The sequence below is a fragment of the Miniopterus natalensis genome, chromosome 17 (genome assembly GCF_054644295.1).
Source record: "Miniopterus natalensis isolate mMinNat1 chromosome 17, mMinNat1.hap1, whole genome shotgun sequence".
In the NCBI taxonomy this organism is placed as follows: domain Eukaryota; kingdom Metazoa; phylum Chordata; class Mammalia; order Chiroptera; family Miniopteridae; genus Miniopterus; species Miniopterus natalensis.
In genome coordinates, this window is record NC_142097.1 from 32,840,450 (window position 1) to 32,858,971 (window position 18,522).

The window sequence follows — 18,522 nt, forward strand, 5'->3', positions numbered from 1 at the left end:
TATTTCGCTATGTGAGATGTCTGATACTCTGTTGCCTATGTTTTCTTCAAGGATTTTTTTGGTTTCACAACTTACATTTAAGTCTTACCCATTTTGAGTTTATTCTTGTGTATGGTGGTTAAGTTGCTGGTCTAGTTTCATTTTTTTGCATGTACTTTTCCAATTTTTCCAGCACCATTTATTGAAGAGACTATTTTTACTCCATTGTAGGCTTTTGCCTCCATTGTCAAATATTAATTGCGCATAGTGGTTTGGGTCAATTCTGGGTTCTCTGTTCTGTTCTGTTGATCTATATGCCTGTTCTTGTGCCAGTACCAGGTTGTTTTGATTACAGTGGCTTTGCAGTATAACTTCATATCCGGTATTGTGACCCCTCCAACTTTGTTCTTCTTTCTCAAGATTGCTGTGGCTATTTGGGGTCTTTTTTGGTCCCATATAAATTTTTGGAGTGTTTGTTTTATATCTGTGAAATATGCTGGTGGTATTTAATAGGGGTTGCATTGAATCTATAGATTACTTTGAATTAGGTTGCATATTTTAAATTGAATATTTTGTGTGCATATATATACTTTTTGTAGTTTAAAGATAACTTCCACTTTTATTTAATGATGGGTATTCTTAAGCTTTGAAAAGATTATAGGGCCTTTATGTTACAGAAATTTGAAATGCTTGCCCTACCCTGGGGATCACTACAGAAATTCCTCTAATACTTTCTAGGTCACACACCTTCCTTTGTGATCGGCTAATAAACTCTGACATTTGGATTAGAAAGGTGTTAGGCTTCCCTGGTGCTAAGAATGCTTAGTTATCACTACTTAGTTAAACAGTAGTAGTGTTTGCCAGGATTTCTGCAGGAAATTTTCCTTAGTTACCAAGAACATGTCACTAGGTGTTTTCTTACTATAGTACAATGATTATTTTGGACTTTTTTCCAGAGACTACCAGACTTACAGTTTGCCTTCATTCTAAAGCAGCCATGACCTCCATAGCCTTAGGATTGTTTTGTTTTTCTTTTTAAAGAACATGTGCTGATATAGCATTTATGGTTCCTCTGATATCCTTTAGAAACTAACTTTTTAAATAGTTTTCTAATTAGAAAATGATGGTGCATGTTTATAAAAGTGGGCAAATGGTATGAAACAAGAAAAGGTAGAATTTAGATGGAAACCACTGCCACAGACCAGGTAAAATTTGGAAGATATAATTTATATAAATATGCATCATTGGCACTATATTCATGGCTTCTTGCCAAAATAGACCAAAATTCTAGAAAATTATTCCACAGATAAGCTACAACCTACCTGCCAGATGAAGGAAAAAAGGGCAGTGCTGTGACAAGTGGCTGCCCTATCTAAAAGTAAGGGGCAACCTGGTAACTCCCAGCAGCTTCCCAGAAATATGGAATAGAGAAGAACCAATTAAACTATCAAGTCCCTGATGAGTTGTGTTGTCAGACTTGTTAGGAACAGTTAAACCTCTGACCAGGGTTCAACAAAGGAAGCTGCTGTTGTCTGGTTATCAACAGTATTGAGGTTTGGTTTAGGGCATTTGCGTCTGTGAAGTCAAGCAAAGGCACACTTTTGTGAAAAACCAAATTCTTTGATGGAGGATTCACTGCTTTGGTGCACTCCAGTTACCAAAAGACCACTGAAAACTACCTTTTATTAGAGTGTACACTCTATGCTTTTTTCCAGTTCCAGCACTTTAAACGATACTAATATCGGCCCATCTGCAAGGATGTGAAATGTTGACGTGGTTCAGTTGGGATGTCTCTTTTCAGTCATCATTGTCATAGGAGCCATATTTTAACAGTTATTGTAGCATCTTTCTTCCATACACACACACACACACATACACACACACACACCCCTAAAATTCTTACTAAAAATTCTAATATGTTAAGCAGATAGGTTTATTAAAAATAATGTTAATATAGTCTTGGGGCACATTGATTCCAAGAGGGTGTTTGCAGCAGATTTTGTTATAATTACTTAATTACTTAACAGCTAAATAATAAAGGTGTTTTGTGTGTTTTTTTAACTTACAAAGTTACTAAATAATAAAGGGGAAAGGAAAGGGTAAGGCTAATCCGGTAGAGACTGAAGCTGGTATCAATCGTCCCTAAGCGCTTATGTGGTCAGCAGCCTTAGGCAAAGCTTGTCTCTAGAGGATTAACCAGGGCCCAAAGTGATTTTTGCACTGAGCTCCTGCACCTGTCATGATGCCAAAAGGCATGGGATTCAAAATAGAGCAGAGCCAGTTTATTAAACTGTTCAAATTATTAAAAATGATTAAAAGCCAGTTAAAGATTTTCATAAACACTATTCCAAAATGTTAGTTTTAAAAATGTTACTAGCAATGTATGCATTCCCCTTATGTTCCTCCCCTCCTCCCTACCTCTTAATATAAATTTGAACACCCAGTGTAAAAAACACTTCAGGGAGAACCAAAAAATCAACCATTTGAAAAGAAAGGTGAAGAGGGGAGCAGACAGACGGTGTGTAGCAGATGCTGGTACTGCTCAAGGGGCTGCTGATGCAGGCTTTGGTGACATTAAATCCCCCAGTAAGGCATCAGGTGTCGGGACTCTTTCTCATAAACGTCTGGAACTATGCCATAAGGTGTCTGTACCATTTTAACTGTTGACTTCCCAAAAAGCTGGCGCTCGTAGTCTATCAGCTGCCTCCAGAAGCCTACATTGGGCCTGATGACAGGCCTCCGGACTTTCACCCAGTTGTACGCCTCCAGCAAGCACACATTGTGGAATTTCATTAGGTAAGCAATGCAGAGAGTGGCTGAGCGGCTCACCCCTGCCGCACAGTGCACCAATGTGGCCCCGTGCTTCTTGCTCACACTATGGATCTTGTCAGCCACGGTGTCAAAGTACAGTCCAATGGGGGCATGAGGCATGTCAGCCAGAGGCACTTTAACATATTCAAATTGAGGCCAGTTGAAATTGGGGATCTCAATGGTAGCATTAACAATGCAGGTGATGCCACGAGCCTGGAGGAGATGCCGGTTGGAGGCCACACTGCCTCTGCCCAGGAAGAGAGAGGAGGTGATTTGAGCAATGCCTCCTACATCTCCCTCAGAAATCATCCGAGGGGCCATGAGAGTCCGTGGTAGTGTGCTGTGACCTCTGGAGCTCATGAAGATGCCAACAATCACACTTGCATCATTGGAAGCAAGACCAGAGTGTTTTGTTTTCCTCCACCAGGGAATCCAAAAGTATAAGCTCCTTCCTGCAAGATACAGGTACCTGTCAGTACTTTATATGCTACTGATTCATCACAGCCTTCTGCAGTACTGTGGAATGGGAAGGTAAAAGGATTAGAAATGGTTATTTTCTATAATAGAACATATTCTTTCAAGGTTGTAGACAAATCATCTTCTGTGGATTATCAGTTAGAAAAAGTAGCCTAAGATGCCAAAACGCAAAATCCATGTAAAAGAGCACTCTAGTGATTGTTTTTTTCAGGCAAAGCTTGTCTCTAGAGGGTTAACCAGGGTCCAAAGTGATTTTTTGTTTTTGAAAAAGGATATTAAATGGAAATAATTATCCTATTTTAGGAAAAGTGAAAGAAAGAAACATTCCCTGCTGGTTCCTGAACAACAATCTTGCAGGTCTTGCTCTTACTGAGGGGTGTGGTGTTCCTTGGGAATTAGGAAGAAATCAGAAATTCTGATCCCTCTATAGCCATGTTCTTTCATATACTATTGCCTACCTCCATGTCTAATTCTAGACAGAGATCTTATGACACCATATTAGGTAATATATTCAATGAACTGCTTTTGTGGACTAAAAAGACACTAAACTGGATCAGTTATAGAAAAGCCAGGACCATATGGTCACTTTTGCCCTTTATTATTTAGAAAACAGCTCCTACCATATTTGTGACATCTGAATACTTTGGAAGTCCAACTAAACTTTGGGTAACTTGTGCTGTGGTATTTCCATGAAAGTAATCCCAAGTAATTTGAAAGCCACGGTCTCAAAAATTCATTTGTCTTAGTTAATGAGCATTTTAGCTGACCTGACCCCTGTGTTAAATAACTTCACCTTCCTCAGCCAATTCTCAGCTCCAAGGTGAATCTCACCAGCTTCAGATGTGTTGGATTAAAATGAATTTAGTTTAATATTTAAAGATATATATTCCCTCTTAGTACAGTCTTTACTATAAGACATTCAAAATCATATAAGTTCTCTGTACCACATATTAGCAACAATAGAAAACAAAATTCTTGGTTTCCTGAGATTTTAAACATCAATGCTTCTCACTTCAAATTCATGCTGCTTTATAATCTGTGTCCACTGGGTACTGTAGGAATGCCTGAAGTGATTTCAGTCAGACAGAATATCCCTAGTTCCACAGACAGAGGTAGTGCTGGGCTTACTCACTTGGGAAGGGTCTGGTTACTCTGGAGTCCTGGATCTGGAAAGTCTTAATTGAGAGAGCTGATCACAGTGGGTATGAATCAGATCTGCAGAAACACAAGGAGGCAAGCATGTGGCCAATCAGGAAGTTCAAAAGAATTCCCCCTGGGTTTTTACTAAATTGGGTTTGACTGGAATAAATATAGGAAGTAGAAAGCATGCTAACTGTATCTAGATGTGCATTTAAGGAATGCGCCAGTAAGAAATAACAACCTAAGTCTCAACCTTTCATTAATAACACACAACCCACGGTGTGACAAATTTAAGTATGGTTTTGGCCATAACAAAGAACAATTTCTAAAAGGGGATTCAGAGACAAAATATCGATGAAATGTAAGGCACTGTTCATGGGCCAGCAAGAAATGCAAAACAAGCTAGAAGTCTTTTCCATGTGCCCTCAGCCCAGCAGTGTGTAGTGTGCTAGACACCACAGCTCAGCCAGATGCAGGAAGACAGCTTCATGAAGGGCAATGCTGCAGATGCGTAATTATTTCCTTTTGATGAATTTTTTTTTTTAATCCTCCCCCAAGGACATGCTTTTATTGATTTTAGAAAGAGAGGATGGGGGAGAGAGAAACATCAATAGGTTGCTTCCTGCATGAGCCCAGACAGGGGATCGTATGTGCTCTGACTGGGAATCGAACCCGAGACCTTTCCAGTGTACAGGACTATGCTCCAACCGACTGAGCCACACCAGCCAAGGCCAGTGTAATTATTTTGGCATTTATCCATGTTATTGAACATATTAACAGTTCATTCCCTTTTAATGCCGAGTAGTATTCCTTTGTATAGGTAGATATACCATGGTTTGTTCACTTACTCAAGGAAATTGAGTTGTTTTTAGTTTTAGGCTATTACAAGTTAATGGAAACATTTCTCAGGTGATGCTGATGCTGCTCATCAGAGGACACACTTTGAGCCCACTGCAGAGGTGGATGCTGTAGTGTGCCCCCCAGAATCCCCCTTCAAGACTGAGGCACTCAGAGTGCTGGTACTGAGAGATCGCAAGTCCCTCCCAGAAACTGCCCTTGTCTAAAGGGAGCTGCCTCACCCAAAGTTACACCCCTCTTTGGGGGCCCACATCTGATGACTAGATATAGGGGTACGTGCAGAAGTATACAGATGCAATCAAAGTGTGAGGAAGAACAGGGACATGTTTGCGTAAGGCGCAGGGATGTGGGTTAGATGGGAGCAGAAACGGACAGACCTTTTACAGTATTAGAACATCCTGTCCTGAAGCAGAGCACAGTGTCTTGCCACTTACAAATCTTCCCCTGGCAGAATCCTAGTAGTTTAAAAAGCAAAGTCACTGTATAATAAACATGAAATTAGATTCTCAAACTGCTGGTGATAATTCCCTCCTCAATGGGAATCTGGAAGATGCTCATCAGACTTCCAACCAGGTTATCTAGTTACTGTCTAATTAAGAGAGGCTCAGTCTTGCGGTCTCCCAGATAATCATTCTGTTCGGGAGGACATCTGCCCTTCTGAGGCAGAGGTCCCAGGCTCACTGGCCTTTACAGCAGAAAGGTCTTCATCAAGGATCATGGGTAAGTATGGGTAGGCTAGAAACCTAGTATTCTCTTAACTCTCATTTGTTGGGCAGTGATAGGGTACTGGGTGCTACAGAGAAAACAGATTGTGAATCCTCAGGGCAGAATCCATGTGAGGCAGACATGATCCTCTCTCCCAGCTGCTGCTAGTCAGTCTCATGCCAACAAACCTGCTTAAAATGCCAAAACTGGGTCCAAGGTTCAGAAAAACTTCTGCCAGGGATTACTCAGAGGGCACAGACACCACAGATGCTCCTATAACAAACACTCCTGACCCCTTTTACAGATTTAAAAAAAAACCAAGGTTCAGAAAGGGTGAGATGATTTCAATTTGGGGCACATAAGTAACTGAACAGGAAGAGATCCAAGGTGTCCAGGCTCCTAGCTCAAGCCCACACACTGCTTTTCTGTATAAGCGGCACCTTCAATGCATGAAAGGGGTCTTGGATCTGCCTATGAAGAACCTGGTTAAATGCCACTTTTCATAGAAAAGACTGCCCAGAATTGGAAAATCTTGCCATAAACTGGTATACCATTCAGGACACAGAAAGCCCTCCTGATAGCAGAGGGATCTCAGCAAGAAGTCCTAGAGTAGGCACAAGAAACCTTTGTTCTAAGGTTGGGATTCTGCTAATAAAAAATAAAAGAAAATATGAGTATTACATCACAGCTGTGTCAAAATCAACTTAGTAAATGTGTACTGGGAGACAGAAAAAATACCCACGCTTGAAGGGTCAAAGATTGCAAGGTGCTCTGAGCGAACCCACCACTCCCACTGCAGCACACTGGTCTCTGGGAGGAGGATGACCAGAGGTAAAGCCAAGGACTGTCCATGTCGCTGTCCATGGTGTTCAACTCAACCCTGTCAAGTTGCTCTGACAGCTGCATTTCTTCAGAGAAAAATGCTTTTTCTGGCCTGGGGAAGGGGGTGGGGTGGGATGAAAGACCAAAAGGAGGAGCTGTCCTAAACAACCCCAGAGGGGTATTTTTTTTTTTTTTTTTTAATGATTTCAGAGAGAGGAATGGAAAGGGCAGGGAGAGAGAAACATCAATGATGAGAGAGTTGCCTGCAGGCCCCCCTCCAGGGATTGATCAAGCCCACAATCCGGGCTTGTGCCCTGACCAGGAATTGAACCTTGATCTCCTAGATCACAGGTTGATGCTCAACTGCTGAGCCACGCCAGCTGGGTGAGGTATTTCTTTTACAAGTTATAAGCAGTGTCTCATCAGAGATGATGCTGGTCTCTAATAAGCACTAAAGCGCTAAGTGCTAAACAAAATGAAGAATTAGTATCTGCCCAGTGGGCCTGAAATCTTGAATGCATAAGCTATAAACGACGACTCCCTGCAATGGAGAGCTCCTGGGACATGGGCACCAGCCTCATGTTAGCACTGGCGTCCGTACCTAGAACAGACTTGGAATTACTGCCAGGAGTCATCGTCTATTTGGAGCATCCATCCCAGTGCCACAGAGGCTACTTCCCTTTAAAAAAAATAATAAAATGACAACCACTAGAATCAGCAGTTAAAAAACGGAAATTCTAGCCACTGCCTTTCGCCTCATGTTGAATAAGCAGAAAGTGGCCACAACGGTGCTAGAGATGACTGCGTCAAATGACCTGCTAAAATATTTTTAGCTTTAGAAATTTCAGAGGGTCCCAGTATATGCTGGAGGCCTACACTGTTATTTTTTTTGTAACTGAAAAGCCTATGTAATCAGATTTTTCTTTCTGAATAGTTTATTGGTTTTTAGAAAGGGGGAAGGAAGAGGGGGAGACAGACACAGATGTGAGCGTGCAACACTGATCAGCTGCCTCCTGCACACGCCTACCAGGGATCAAGCCAGAAACCCAGGCCAGGTCCATGGGCTGACACTCAACCACTGAGCAACACAGGATGGGCTACCAGTTTTTTTATCCACTCATCTACTGATGGGCACTTGGGCTGCTTCCAAATCCTGGCTATTGTAAATAATGCTGCAATGAACAAAGGGGTGCATATATTCTTTTAAGTGTTTAGGGATTCTTTGGATATATTTCCAGAAGTGGAATCACTGGGTCATAAGGCAGTTTCATTGTTAATTTTTGAGGAACCTCCATACTGTTTTCCACAGTGGCTACACCAATCTGCATTCCCACCAGCAGAGCACAAGGGCTCCCTTTTCTCCACACCCTCACCAACACGTGTTTGCTGCTTTACTGATGATAGCCATTCTCATGGGTGTGAGGTGATATCTCCTTGTTTTAAAATTTGCATTTCTCTGATTAATGTGATGTTGAGCATCTTTTCATGTGTCTCCTGGCTGTCTGTGTGTCCTCTTTGGAGAAGTATCTATTCAGGTCCTTTGCCCATTTTTCAGTTGGACAGTTTGTTTTTGTTGGTGTTGAGTTGTATACGTTTTTCATACATTTTGGATATTAACCCCTTATCGGGTATATCATTGGCAAATATGTTCTCCCATTCAGTGGGCTGTCTTTTCATTTTGTTGACAGGTTTCCTTTGCTGTGCAAAACCTTCTTAGTTTGATACAGTCCCATTTGTTAATTTTTTCCTTTGCCTTGTCCAAGGAGAAATATCAGAAAAAATACTGTTATAAGAAATCTCCGAGATTTTACTGCCTATGTTTTCTTCTAGGGTTTTTATGGTTTTGAGTCCTGCATTTTTAAGTCTTTAATCCATTTTGTTTATTCTTGTGCATGGTGTAAGATGGTGGTCGAGGTTTTTTTTGTTTGTTTTTTTTTTGCGTGTACCTGTTCAATTTTCCCAGCACCATTTATTGAATAGACTGTCTTTTACTTGGGGAGCTATCTGATAGATTATAATTATGCTATCATGTTTTTTCACCAATCCATTTAAAACATGCTGCCATTCCTGCCTTTCAAGAGCCTCCTTATTTTTAGTCTCCAGATGGAGAACACAAGCCCTTTTCTACTACTCTTACTACTTAAAAAGTGTGATCCGAGACCCAGCAGTGTCAACCTGGGGGTTGGGAGAAATGCAGAATCTCAGGCTCCATCCCAGACCTGTGGAATCAGATTCCACAGGTGATCAGTATACACACTGAAGTGTGAGAAGCACCGCTCTCACTAATCTGCCTCAGTGTTCCCACTAGAATAGCGAAGCAAACTCGAGCACCTGTTTGTTTAAACCACACAAGTATGCTCAGCACCATTCTGCTGTCATGGTTCCCAGGTGAGGAAGCAGAGGTCAATGGAGGGTAAGAGGCTTTCCCAGAGTCCACACAGAAAAGCAGTAACCCCACTGGGACCAGACGACCCCTTTCTATGAGTTGTCTGATTATTAGTCATACAATCTGACCACAACAGATCAAGTGACCTAAAGACTACCAAAATGTCCATTTCATGCAAAGAGAAGAACTTAAGGAACATACGTCAGTCTGGTTATGCTTTATCTATAATCTGAATATTAATCTAAAAACTTCCAAGTATAAGCCTAAACCATGAAAATGCTTGCAAAATTCCAGTCACATTTTAACTTGCCCGGTGATAACAAGAAACCAGTTTGGCCACAGCCTATATAAATTATACTTTAAAACTGTCAAGGAGCAAGTGGTAAAAATTAAATAGAATCATAGATTCTTGGTTAAGCGATGAGCTTTCATTTTTATAGGTCAGAACTTTTTGATGATGGAGGTTCACGTTTTCAAACTTTTAAAGGAGTTTATTGAAGTATGAAAAGGCTTTGATTAAACCCTTCACCGTGAATTTTCTTGGCGATTCCTTTTCTTCTGAGTGTCCTTCAGTTCTGCCTTGCTGTTCCAGTTCCAACACCTCATCAGTCAATTCTCAGGAATCGCCTCTAGGGACTCCTCAGTGTCACCCTCATCCACACCCAGGTTAAAATTGTCATTTCAACCACAACCTTGTTGATTTTTGCAACTCCTGATCCTCGGCAAATCCTTTGAAGTTATGGACGAATAAACCTCTTGAGTGTCTTCTTACAGATGCTATTCATATGCTCCTTGGTGACATCACTGCAAGCCCAAGCAAGGTTTTTTGTTTTGTTTTTTAATCTTCCATTTATTGATTTTTAGAGAGAGAGAAACATCAACATGCCATTGTACTTATTTATGCATCATTGGTTGATTCTTGTATGTGCCCTGACTGGGGATCAAACCCACAACCTTGGCATATGGGGACAACGCTCTAACCAACTGAGTTACCTGGCCAAGACCCAAGCAGGGTTCTTGATGCAGTGGTTGATGTTGTAATCCTTCCAGAATTGCATCAGTTTCTCCTCAGTTGCAGCAGTATCCTGGGCTAAGGTCCTCCTCACATAGCAGACCTTAAAAGCTGCTATAACTCTGTTCCATTGGCTGAAACACCACTTTGATATTGGGATAAAAATGACAATAAATGGAGAATGTCAACAATAAGCAAAATCTTGAAAGGTATTGTTATTCTCAACCAGTACCTCTCCATTTTGCTGGCATTGCAATTCAGGAGAGCGTCTTGGAAGAGGAGCTGAGTCATCCACGACTTACCGCTCCTGTCTGTACACTGGCAGTGTCTGCTTATTGACATGCTTGAAGGCCCTGAGGTTCTCACTGTGCCAGATCACAGAGGGTTTCAATTTGTAGCCTAAAACACTGTCCCCCAGCAAGACTGTTATCTTGTACTTTTAAAAGCCTTGACACCTGGCACTGACTTGCCTTCTTATGGATGAAAGTCCTTTCAAGTATGTTTCCAGAATAGGGAGGTTTCATCCATGTTGTATTTGCTCTGGCAAGTACTTTTCCTCCACAGTCAGCTTATCTAGAGTTTCCAAAAATTCTTCAGCTGCCTTCACATCAGCACTCACGTACACATTATGTCATGAATAATGATTCTTGAATTGTTTAAGCCACCCAGAGCTAGCAGTACATTTAGTATCGTAGTTGGGTCCAGCTTTTTCTTTCAGTACTTCAGAAAAATACTTTTTTGCTTTGGCCGTAACCATCATGGTGCTGAAAGGGATGTACTTCTGTGTCTGGTCTTCAGGTCATTAGAAGTTTCTCCATGTCTAATATGGGCCCTCGTTGAATACTGGTTAGTCTCATTACCTTCACTGAAGCAGATCCTTCAACTGCTTCCATCACTTTGTTCTTTTTCCCCGAGATGATGGCTACAGTGGAATGGCACACGCCTGACTCGCAAATAATAACCATCACTGATTTTCCACCTTTGTAGTCCTTAGGTTTTTGTTTCCAGGCCAATCACTCAACCTGACCTCATACTGGCAACGTTAGCAGTGGATTTTGTACACTTAGGGACCATCATGAACAAAACAACACAAGATTAAATCAAGCACAAGAGAAAATAATGCAATCAAGAGGCATGGTAAACACGAAATGTCTGAGGCTGTTGCCAGCATAACAGGGCACACTGTTTTATAGCAGTAAGTAGAAAGCGTACACTCCAAACGCCCTAGCAGGGTAGCTCAGTTGGTTAGAGCGTCATCCCAACATGCCAATGTTACAGGTTCAATCTCCAGCCAGGGCACATACAAGAAGCAACCAATGAATGCATAAGTAAAACAACACTGATGTTTCTCTCCCCCCTTCCTAAAAATCAATAAAAATAAAATAACAGTAAAAAGCATAGTAAATACATAAACAAGTAACATGGTCGTTCAGTATCAAGTGTATGCACTGCACATAAGGGTATGTGCTGTACTTTCACATGACGGCAGCACAGGTTTACACCACCATCACCGTCAGCGTGAGGAGCGCGTTGCACTATGACTTGGATGGCTACGACATCACTAGGAGATAGGCACTGCCAGCTCCACTATAAACTCAGGGAACCACCGTCAAAGAGTAAATATGAGGTCTCTCTGCCACAGAAGTGTTTATTAGTCAACAGAAACAACAGGCTCTTGCCGAAGAGTTTTCTCATGTGTATCTACAAACTTAAAGAGGTAAGGAGTCAAAAACACCTACCACAGGCAATTGATGCTAAAACTATTCTGGGACAAAGGCAGTTGTATGTGAATTTCAAAAGGGCCTTTTGTCCTCTGAGACTCCAAGGTGGCAGGAGAAAGCTGACCACAGTGGGTGGGAGGTCACACTCTGTCAGGGTAAAAGCAAGAATGAGAGGTGACGAGGTGAGCTGAGAGGGCTGTGGGACGCAGGTGACAGGACATGGCCCTGCCTTCCTGCACCAGCTGGGAAGCAGCACCTCTAAATTCTGTCCAGCAGGCCGGCATCAAAGAACACAAACAGGGCTGCTCCCCTCATCGCTCAGACGAAAGGCTCTGACACTTGCTATCCTCCCCCGTGGGTGTTTTTCTTGAACTTAAATGTAAGCAGGTTTGTTTTTTAATTATTTTAGAGAATCTGGAAAAAAATTTTTAACGTGTAAGTAAAAAAAAAAAATCATGATTCATGTAAGTACTGAAAATAAAACAAATTTAGCCATTTTCCAAGATGCCTTACAGAAGAAATAAAAAGAAATAAAAATGAAGAGAAATTTTAAAATCTCACATTCTTTGGGCTACTGTTCTTCCATCACCTCTCCAGCTAAGAAAAAGGATCTCCCTGAGGGTGTTTTCTAAAACTACAGAATTGTAGAACATTCTGCTCTAAGGAGAGAAGCAGACTGTTAGCAGATACTAAGCACAGTAGATCCTCAACAATACCCGAATTTAATAATTTAATAACTGTCCTAACGTTACCTCCCACATCTCCCTATCCTCTCTTTCTCTCACTCCCCTGCCCCCACCCAACAGTGCTTTCTTTAAATATAGCTAGCAACACCAAACACAGGCAATTAAAGTTAACCTGGCAACTGTTTACTCAAAAAGTAGGAATTTTCTAGATCAAGAGAGGTAGTTCTAAACTACCTCTACAAAGGAAGATTTGCAGAAAAGTACACTTTAAAGATTGTAAAAGAGTCATTTATTCTGGTAGCAAAGAAGCTATGGTTCCTCTGGAATTGCCAAGAAAAGACAAACCAAGGTCTGTGCTTGGTGCCTCTTGGGGGATCTGCACATGTACACAAGCATGTGAGTACCTGTCCTCCGAGGGTACTTTAACAAGAACTGGCCTGGGTTCCTGCGCACGTCACACACTGAAGCCCAGCAATGCTGGCTTGCACAGTCAGGGCTGGACACAAGGCAAGCATTCACCAGGGCAAGTCAGACCATCTGGTAAGCCCAAGAGATAGGACTCACCCAAAATCTTTACAAGACTTCTAGGTACTGGACACTTCTAATACTTCATTTGGCATATTTAAATGTCCCTATAACTATACATCTGTTTTTTAAAAAACGTCAATGGAAGGGTTCTGTTGGGTATTTATCAATTAAATAGAGTGAGAAAACCATCTCTGGCCTTTGGGTGGTATGTTAGTCCAATCCATACAATTAAACATAAGTATATATGAGTACAATGGTACATGAAGGGTCAGGGATCAGTCCACATAGGTAACATGTATTCATTCAAGAAATACCCAAACATATTGTGGTTAAACAGCAAATACAGTGGATTATAAAGTCAAGGCTGACATCACCGGAGGAATGTAAATTGGTACAACCACTTTGGAAAATAGGCATCAGCCAGTAAAGCTGGAGATACACACATGTATGACCCAGCACTGTTCATAAATGCCCCAGACCAGAAACCACCCAGATGTCCATCAGCAGTGGATGGCAGATAAATAACTTGTAGTATGTTCATACAAAAATGAACTAATTACAGTCAGGTAACAACATGGCTTAATCTTAAAAATATATAATGCTACAAGAATTTAAACAAAAAATTATGTGTCTCTGTGTAGATACACACACAGGATATTGATTTAAAAAAGGATTTAAAAGAATTCCTACTTTGAGCCCATTTGCACAAAGGTAAAAAAAACAGGCAAAATGAAACTGCGCTATTCAGAGATTTGCATTTAGGGAATAAAACTACAGAAAAGAAAGGAAGTGACTTCCACACAAATGAGGCTAGCTACTGGCGTGGTTACCTTTGGGATAAGGGAGAGGTTGTCATTGGGAAAGAGTGTTTTCTTTAAAATAATTCAGTTACGCATTTATGTTTTAATAGCCTTTTCTCTGTGTTACAATTCACAAGTTTTAAAATGGTTAAATAGCTACATTGTTGATTCCCAGGAATTCGGAACCATTACAGCTCTAATCTGGGGAAAGAACACTTCCTCTCTGAATGTCACTATAGGCCTGTCAGCTTTGTAGGGTCAGGGACCTTATATGCCTTCTACCCCAGTATTCGGCACAATACCTTTAGCATGGCAAAGTCCTCAATAAATATCTAGCATTTAAACCCATAAGCTCTTGATGGGAATTTTGTTTTGACTCACCCATCTCCTGAAATGACCGATTTAAACTGCGCCCACATTAACACTTCCCGTTCTCTCTTTGCCCCAGTGCCGCTGTCATAAATAACTAAAGCTACCACCTTCAGCGTCTGCTCTGTAAGCTTATACCCAGGTGCTGTTCCTTTAGCAACTCTGCCTTCCACTCCCCTTTTATGCCTCCTTATAAGCGAAGAAAAGATGGATACACTAGTAGTCCCAGATTTCTTTTTTTCTGAGGGTTAAGGTTCATCTGCAACTGAGAGTAACATCTAGGATCATGTTTTAACTTTCGAAGTTGGTTAAGAAGGGGTCGTTTGCCAGTTGTCCAGAAAAATACTACCATATATCAGGATTAAGAAAACTTTACAACCAGCTGTAATATGCATGCTGCCTATTCTAGACCGAAATCAAATCTCTATGAACAGGACCAGTTAATTTTATAATAATTCATTTCAATTAAAAAAAATCACGTTGTGCAAAGACATTTATGAAAATGCTTGGGAAAGTGTAAAAGGATACACACAAACCGATAGACATACAGACAGCAGTTGCTTTTGGGCAAGAGGCTTAAAACGAGGCTTTAACCTTGTCTGTCAAGTTTTAATTTTTTTACATAAAGAACAATTAATGCATCTCAGGATATTTAGAAAAAGTATTTTTAATCCACTTTGCCTAAAAATAAAATCCCAATTACAAAGGAACCCACCAAACCGAGATACCTTCCTAAAGACCATCATTTTAAAATGCAATTTTTTATGCTAAAATTTTAAAGGATTTCCTGGAGTTACACACCTGGCCAGTTTTTATGATATAAATATACACATTTATGCCGGTCTATTGAAAGATATTATAGAAATCATACCTGAATTCAACCAATATGCAAGATTTCAGATGAGAAAGCAGCATAGACACGTTCGACACTGACGTTCAAGAGACTTGGAATGAAGGAAACTGTCTCCCCTTTTATGGGGGAAAGCCAAAAATATCAAGCAGCTACCCCTCCTCCCCCAAGCGTCAGCAGATGAGTCAGAGCTGGAGGCAGGAAGAGTGCCTGTGTGTCAAGCCGCCTGTGCAGGGCTCCTTCCTACCTCCACCCGGCAACCCTCTCCCCTCACCCAGGCCGGGGTCCCTGCCTCAGGCTGGGGTCCCTGCCGTGGGTTCTCGGGTGTCTCTAGTGAAGATAGACGGTTACTCATTCTGGGGGCGCCTCGTTCCCTGCGTTTCTAAAGGGAACTCAAGAATGGGGGTCTCCAGGAGTCCACACAAGTAACAATTACCAAATGCAGCTCCTCACTGGAGCCTCCAGACGCACACAACTTGGCGAAGGATACAGCACCTTTGTTCCCCTCATTTGAGAGGGCAGGAAACACGCAGAGCAGCTGTGGCTTGTCCAGTATCACTTCACTGTCACAGAGCTGAGTCCCTAGAGCACGGAGCTGCTGAAGGCCCGCCCCAGCCTCCGATTTTTAAAGGATCTGTACGATCTGGGGAAGGACGTTGGAACGCTGCACTGTGCCTCCGAGTGGCCTCACAGAACAGGAATCCCGCAAACTCTGGGTGAGCCCCTCGGTCCATACTGCTCTAAGGTTAAGTAAAGAATCGGGACTTGGCTCTTTTCCTCCGTGTTTACCTCCGTAAAACGGGATGGTAATTAATCTCTACCTACCCCGCTTATAAAATTACAACGAAGGGCTGCTAGTTAATACATGCTAAATGCCTTGAGGTCCTACTGGATAAAACGTGCAAGGGAGGGTTTTTGTTTTTGTTTTTTTTTTTAAATGAATCCCCACACAGCAGAACTGCCTTTGTAAGTCACTTTCCTTGCCTCCGGGATGCCCAGTTACCATAACACTGGCCGGTACCCTTGGCAACATCCACCTAAATAAAATATAGTTATACAATCCACTTAAGGCAGTTCCTGCGTGCAGCTCCCCTCGCTCACACAGCTCAACTTCGCTCTGGAGCAGGGGTACTTAGAAGAAATAAAGACTCTACATTAGCACCGCGCGCACCAATCCACCACCGCAGAGCAAAATACTCAAGTTGAATACTTGGCATTGCTGAAAGTCAAGTTGCTCCTATCAATGCACCAGAAACCTCTGGCAGACGCACGAGGCCGCCGTCGGCTCCGGGGCTCCGGGGCTCCGAGCGGGCCCATGCCCGCGGCGGGGAGACGAGGCACAGAGGCCGCGGCGGGGCCGCAGCGCGGAGGGGTCTGGGGAGCAGGCGAGGATGCTCGCGAGGGAGCCGGGGGTCGGTGTCCGGGGCCGGGGTGTCCGCGGAGGGGGGGGACAGCAGGGGCTGCGCGCGGAGACCCGGCGAGGCGGGGGCCGCGCGCTGAGGAGGGGGCGCTGCGGAGGGCGCCGGGCCTCTCCCCTCCCCGCCGCCCGGAGGTGGGAGAGCTGCTGGGAGCAGGTGGGGGCGCCGGCACAAAGTTTCCAGAGACGAGGGTCGCGCGGGGCCCCGGCCGCCCGGCCCCGCAAGCGACCCGGAGCCTCATCGGCACCCAGTCCCGCCCGCCCCCCGCCCGGGCCGCGTACCGGTTCCGCTGGGCTGGCGCCTGACGCTCCGTCCCCCCGCGCGGCTCTCCGCTTCTGCGGGCTGCCCGCCGCGCGCACCCCGCCTTCTCCCCTCCGCCCGCGCCGGGGGCGGGCCGCGCGCACGCTCCCTGCGCCCCGCCGCCCTCTCCGGAGGCGGGGCTGCGCTCGGGGCGGGGGCGGGGCCTCGGCGCCGCGGGGGGCGAGGGGGAGGGGGAGGAACTCGCGGAGCCGCGGGAGGCGCGCGTGCGCACTGCGCCCTCAGTCGCCGAGCCGCTAAACCCGGGCGCATCCCCAGCCCCGCGACACCCGCTTCGCCCGGCAGGCTCGGCTTAGGGGTCCCTGTTGTCGCATCATCTTCCTCGCTCCCTTTCCCACGTCAGCGTTTGCAGGCCGAGTTTGGGGCGCGGGCGCCGGGGTGGTGTACTAGGGTGCTTTCTGGATGTGAGAGGGTTAAAGTCAAAAAAACAACAATTAGAAAAGGGGTGAAGATTGCAGTTAGTGACTAATCGCTGACTCTCACCCGCCCCCGCCCCTAATCCCGCCCGGAGAGCCCGGGAGTTGGGACCGACGAGGGAGGGAAAATGAATCTCGTGGCAACTCTCGGTGACTTTTGCTGGGGCCGGTGTGGGCGGCTTCCAGGGACTGCGAGGCTGTGTCGTCCGAGGCACGAGAGTAGCTGTAGCTCGGCCCCGCCGCTGCCCCGAGACCGCCGACCGCGACGCGCGCACGGGCGCCGTCGGAGTCTCCGGGCCCCCGAGGCGGGGGCGCAGGGCCGCGGAGCCGGGCTGAGCGCGGGGCTTCGCCGAGGGCTTATTTGCTGCCCCTCCGAGGGTGCTTTTTAACGTAGTTCGCGCGTCTGTACCACGAGCAGATGCAAACGGGCTTTTTCAGCACAGCCCCGCCCCCCTGCCCGGGGAGAGCGGGTGCGAGCGGCTCCCTCGGCGGCGCCCCGCGCCCCTCGCGGGCGGGTGTCGGCGGCGTCGGGGCTGCCGAGCCGTCCAACGAGCGGCCCCAGGTTTGGGGGGAGGGACTGAGGAGGGAGGTAAAAGCCTCCGTGCGCGTGCACGCCTCCCGGCGTCTTCGCCCTGGAAGCTGCCAGGGTTCTCCGCGCTCTTCCCGGGCCCCGGCCGGGTCGGGCTCCGGCTCGGGCTCGGGAGTCCCCGGTGGGCGCAGGAGCGTCCCAAAGCTGTGCCTGCTTCCCAGACAAGCGCAAAGCACCTGCGGCGCTTTCGTGATCATCTTCGGGGAGCCAGAGAGGCCCAGGCTGGAGAGATTTGTTCGGTTTGCCTTCACAAATATCGAATCGAAGCTTTAAAATTAGGCAGAGCTGACCTTCCTGCGCGAGGAGAGGAGACTCTGGGTCTAGAGAAAACCCCGGGCCTTCAGCCCTCGCCTGGGAAAGGCGTCTCCCCAGCGCTAAATCGCTCCGCCGTCACGCATCCAGTGACTTGTTTCTGACATGCCAATACCGAAATAGCCAGATCTCCGAGAGAAACAAATCACCGTGCGCAGCCCCCCTCGCCCCTCCCCGTGCCCCCCGTCTTCCCTTCAGTCAGTTCGGTGACTCAGCCGCCCAGGCAGGTGCGTCCCTCCCGCACCGTCTCCAGGCTCCGGCCTGTTTGTTACCCAGAAGGCAGGTTCCCAGAGCAGCTCCGGTTAGTGACGGCGAGAGGGCACGT

General features: G+C 45.1%; 1 protein-coding gene across 2 annotated transcripts; it reads right to left on the reverse strand.

The window, feature by feature from the left end:
* Window positions 1–1,894: 1,894 nt before the first annotated feature.
* Window positions 1,895–16,923, reverse strand: DUSP14 (dual specificity phosphatase 14). 2 transcript variants are annotated; one of them, XM_087826239.1, is made up of 3 exons: window positions 16,844–16,923; window positions 4,400–4,482; window positions 1,895–3,242 (listed from the first exon to the last, which is right to left on the reverse strand). In XM_087826239.1, the coding sequence occupies exon 3, from the start codon at window positions 3,148–3,150 to the stop codon at window positions 2,554–2,556; it is 597 nt and encodes a 198-aa protein (XP_087682365.1). In that variant the 5' UTR covers window positions 3,151–3,242; window positions 4,400–4,482; window positions 16,844–16,923; the 3' UTR covers window positions 1,895–2,553. The 2 variants fall into 2 exon arrangements, with proteins under 2 accessions (XP_087682365.1, XP_016066163.1); XM_016210677.2 differs by lacking the exon at window positions 16,844–16,923 and adding an exon at window positions 15,166–15,380.
* Between the last annotated feature and the right edge of the window lie 1,599 nt (window positions 16,924–18,522).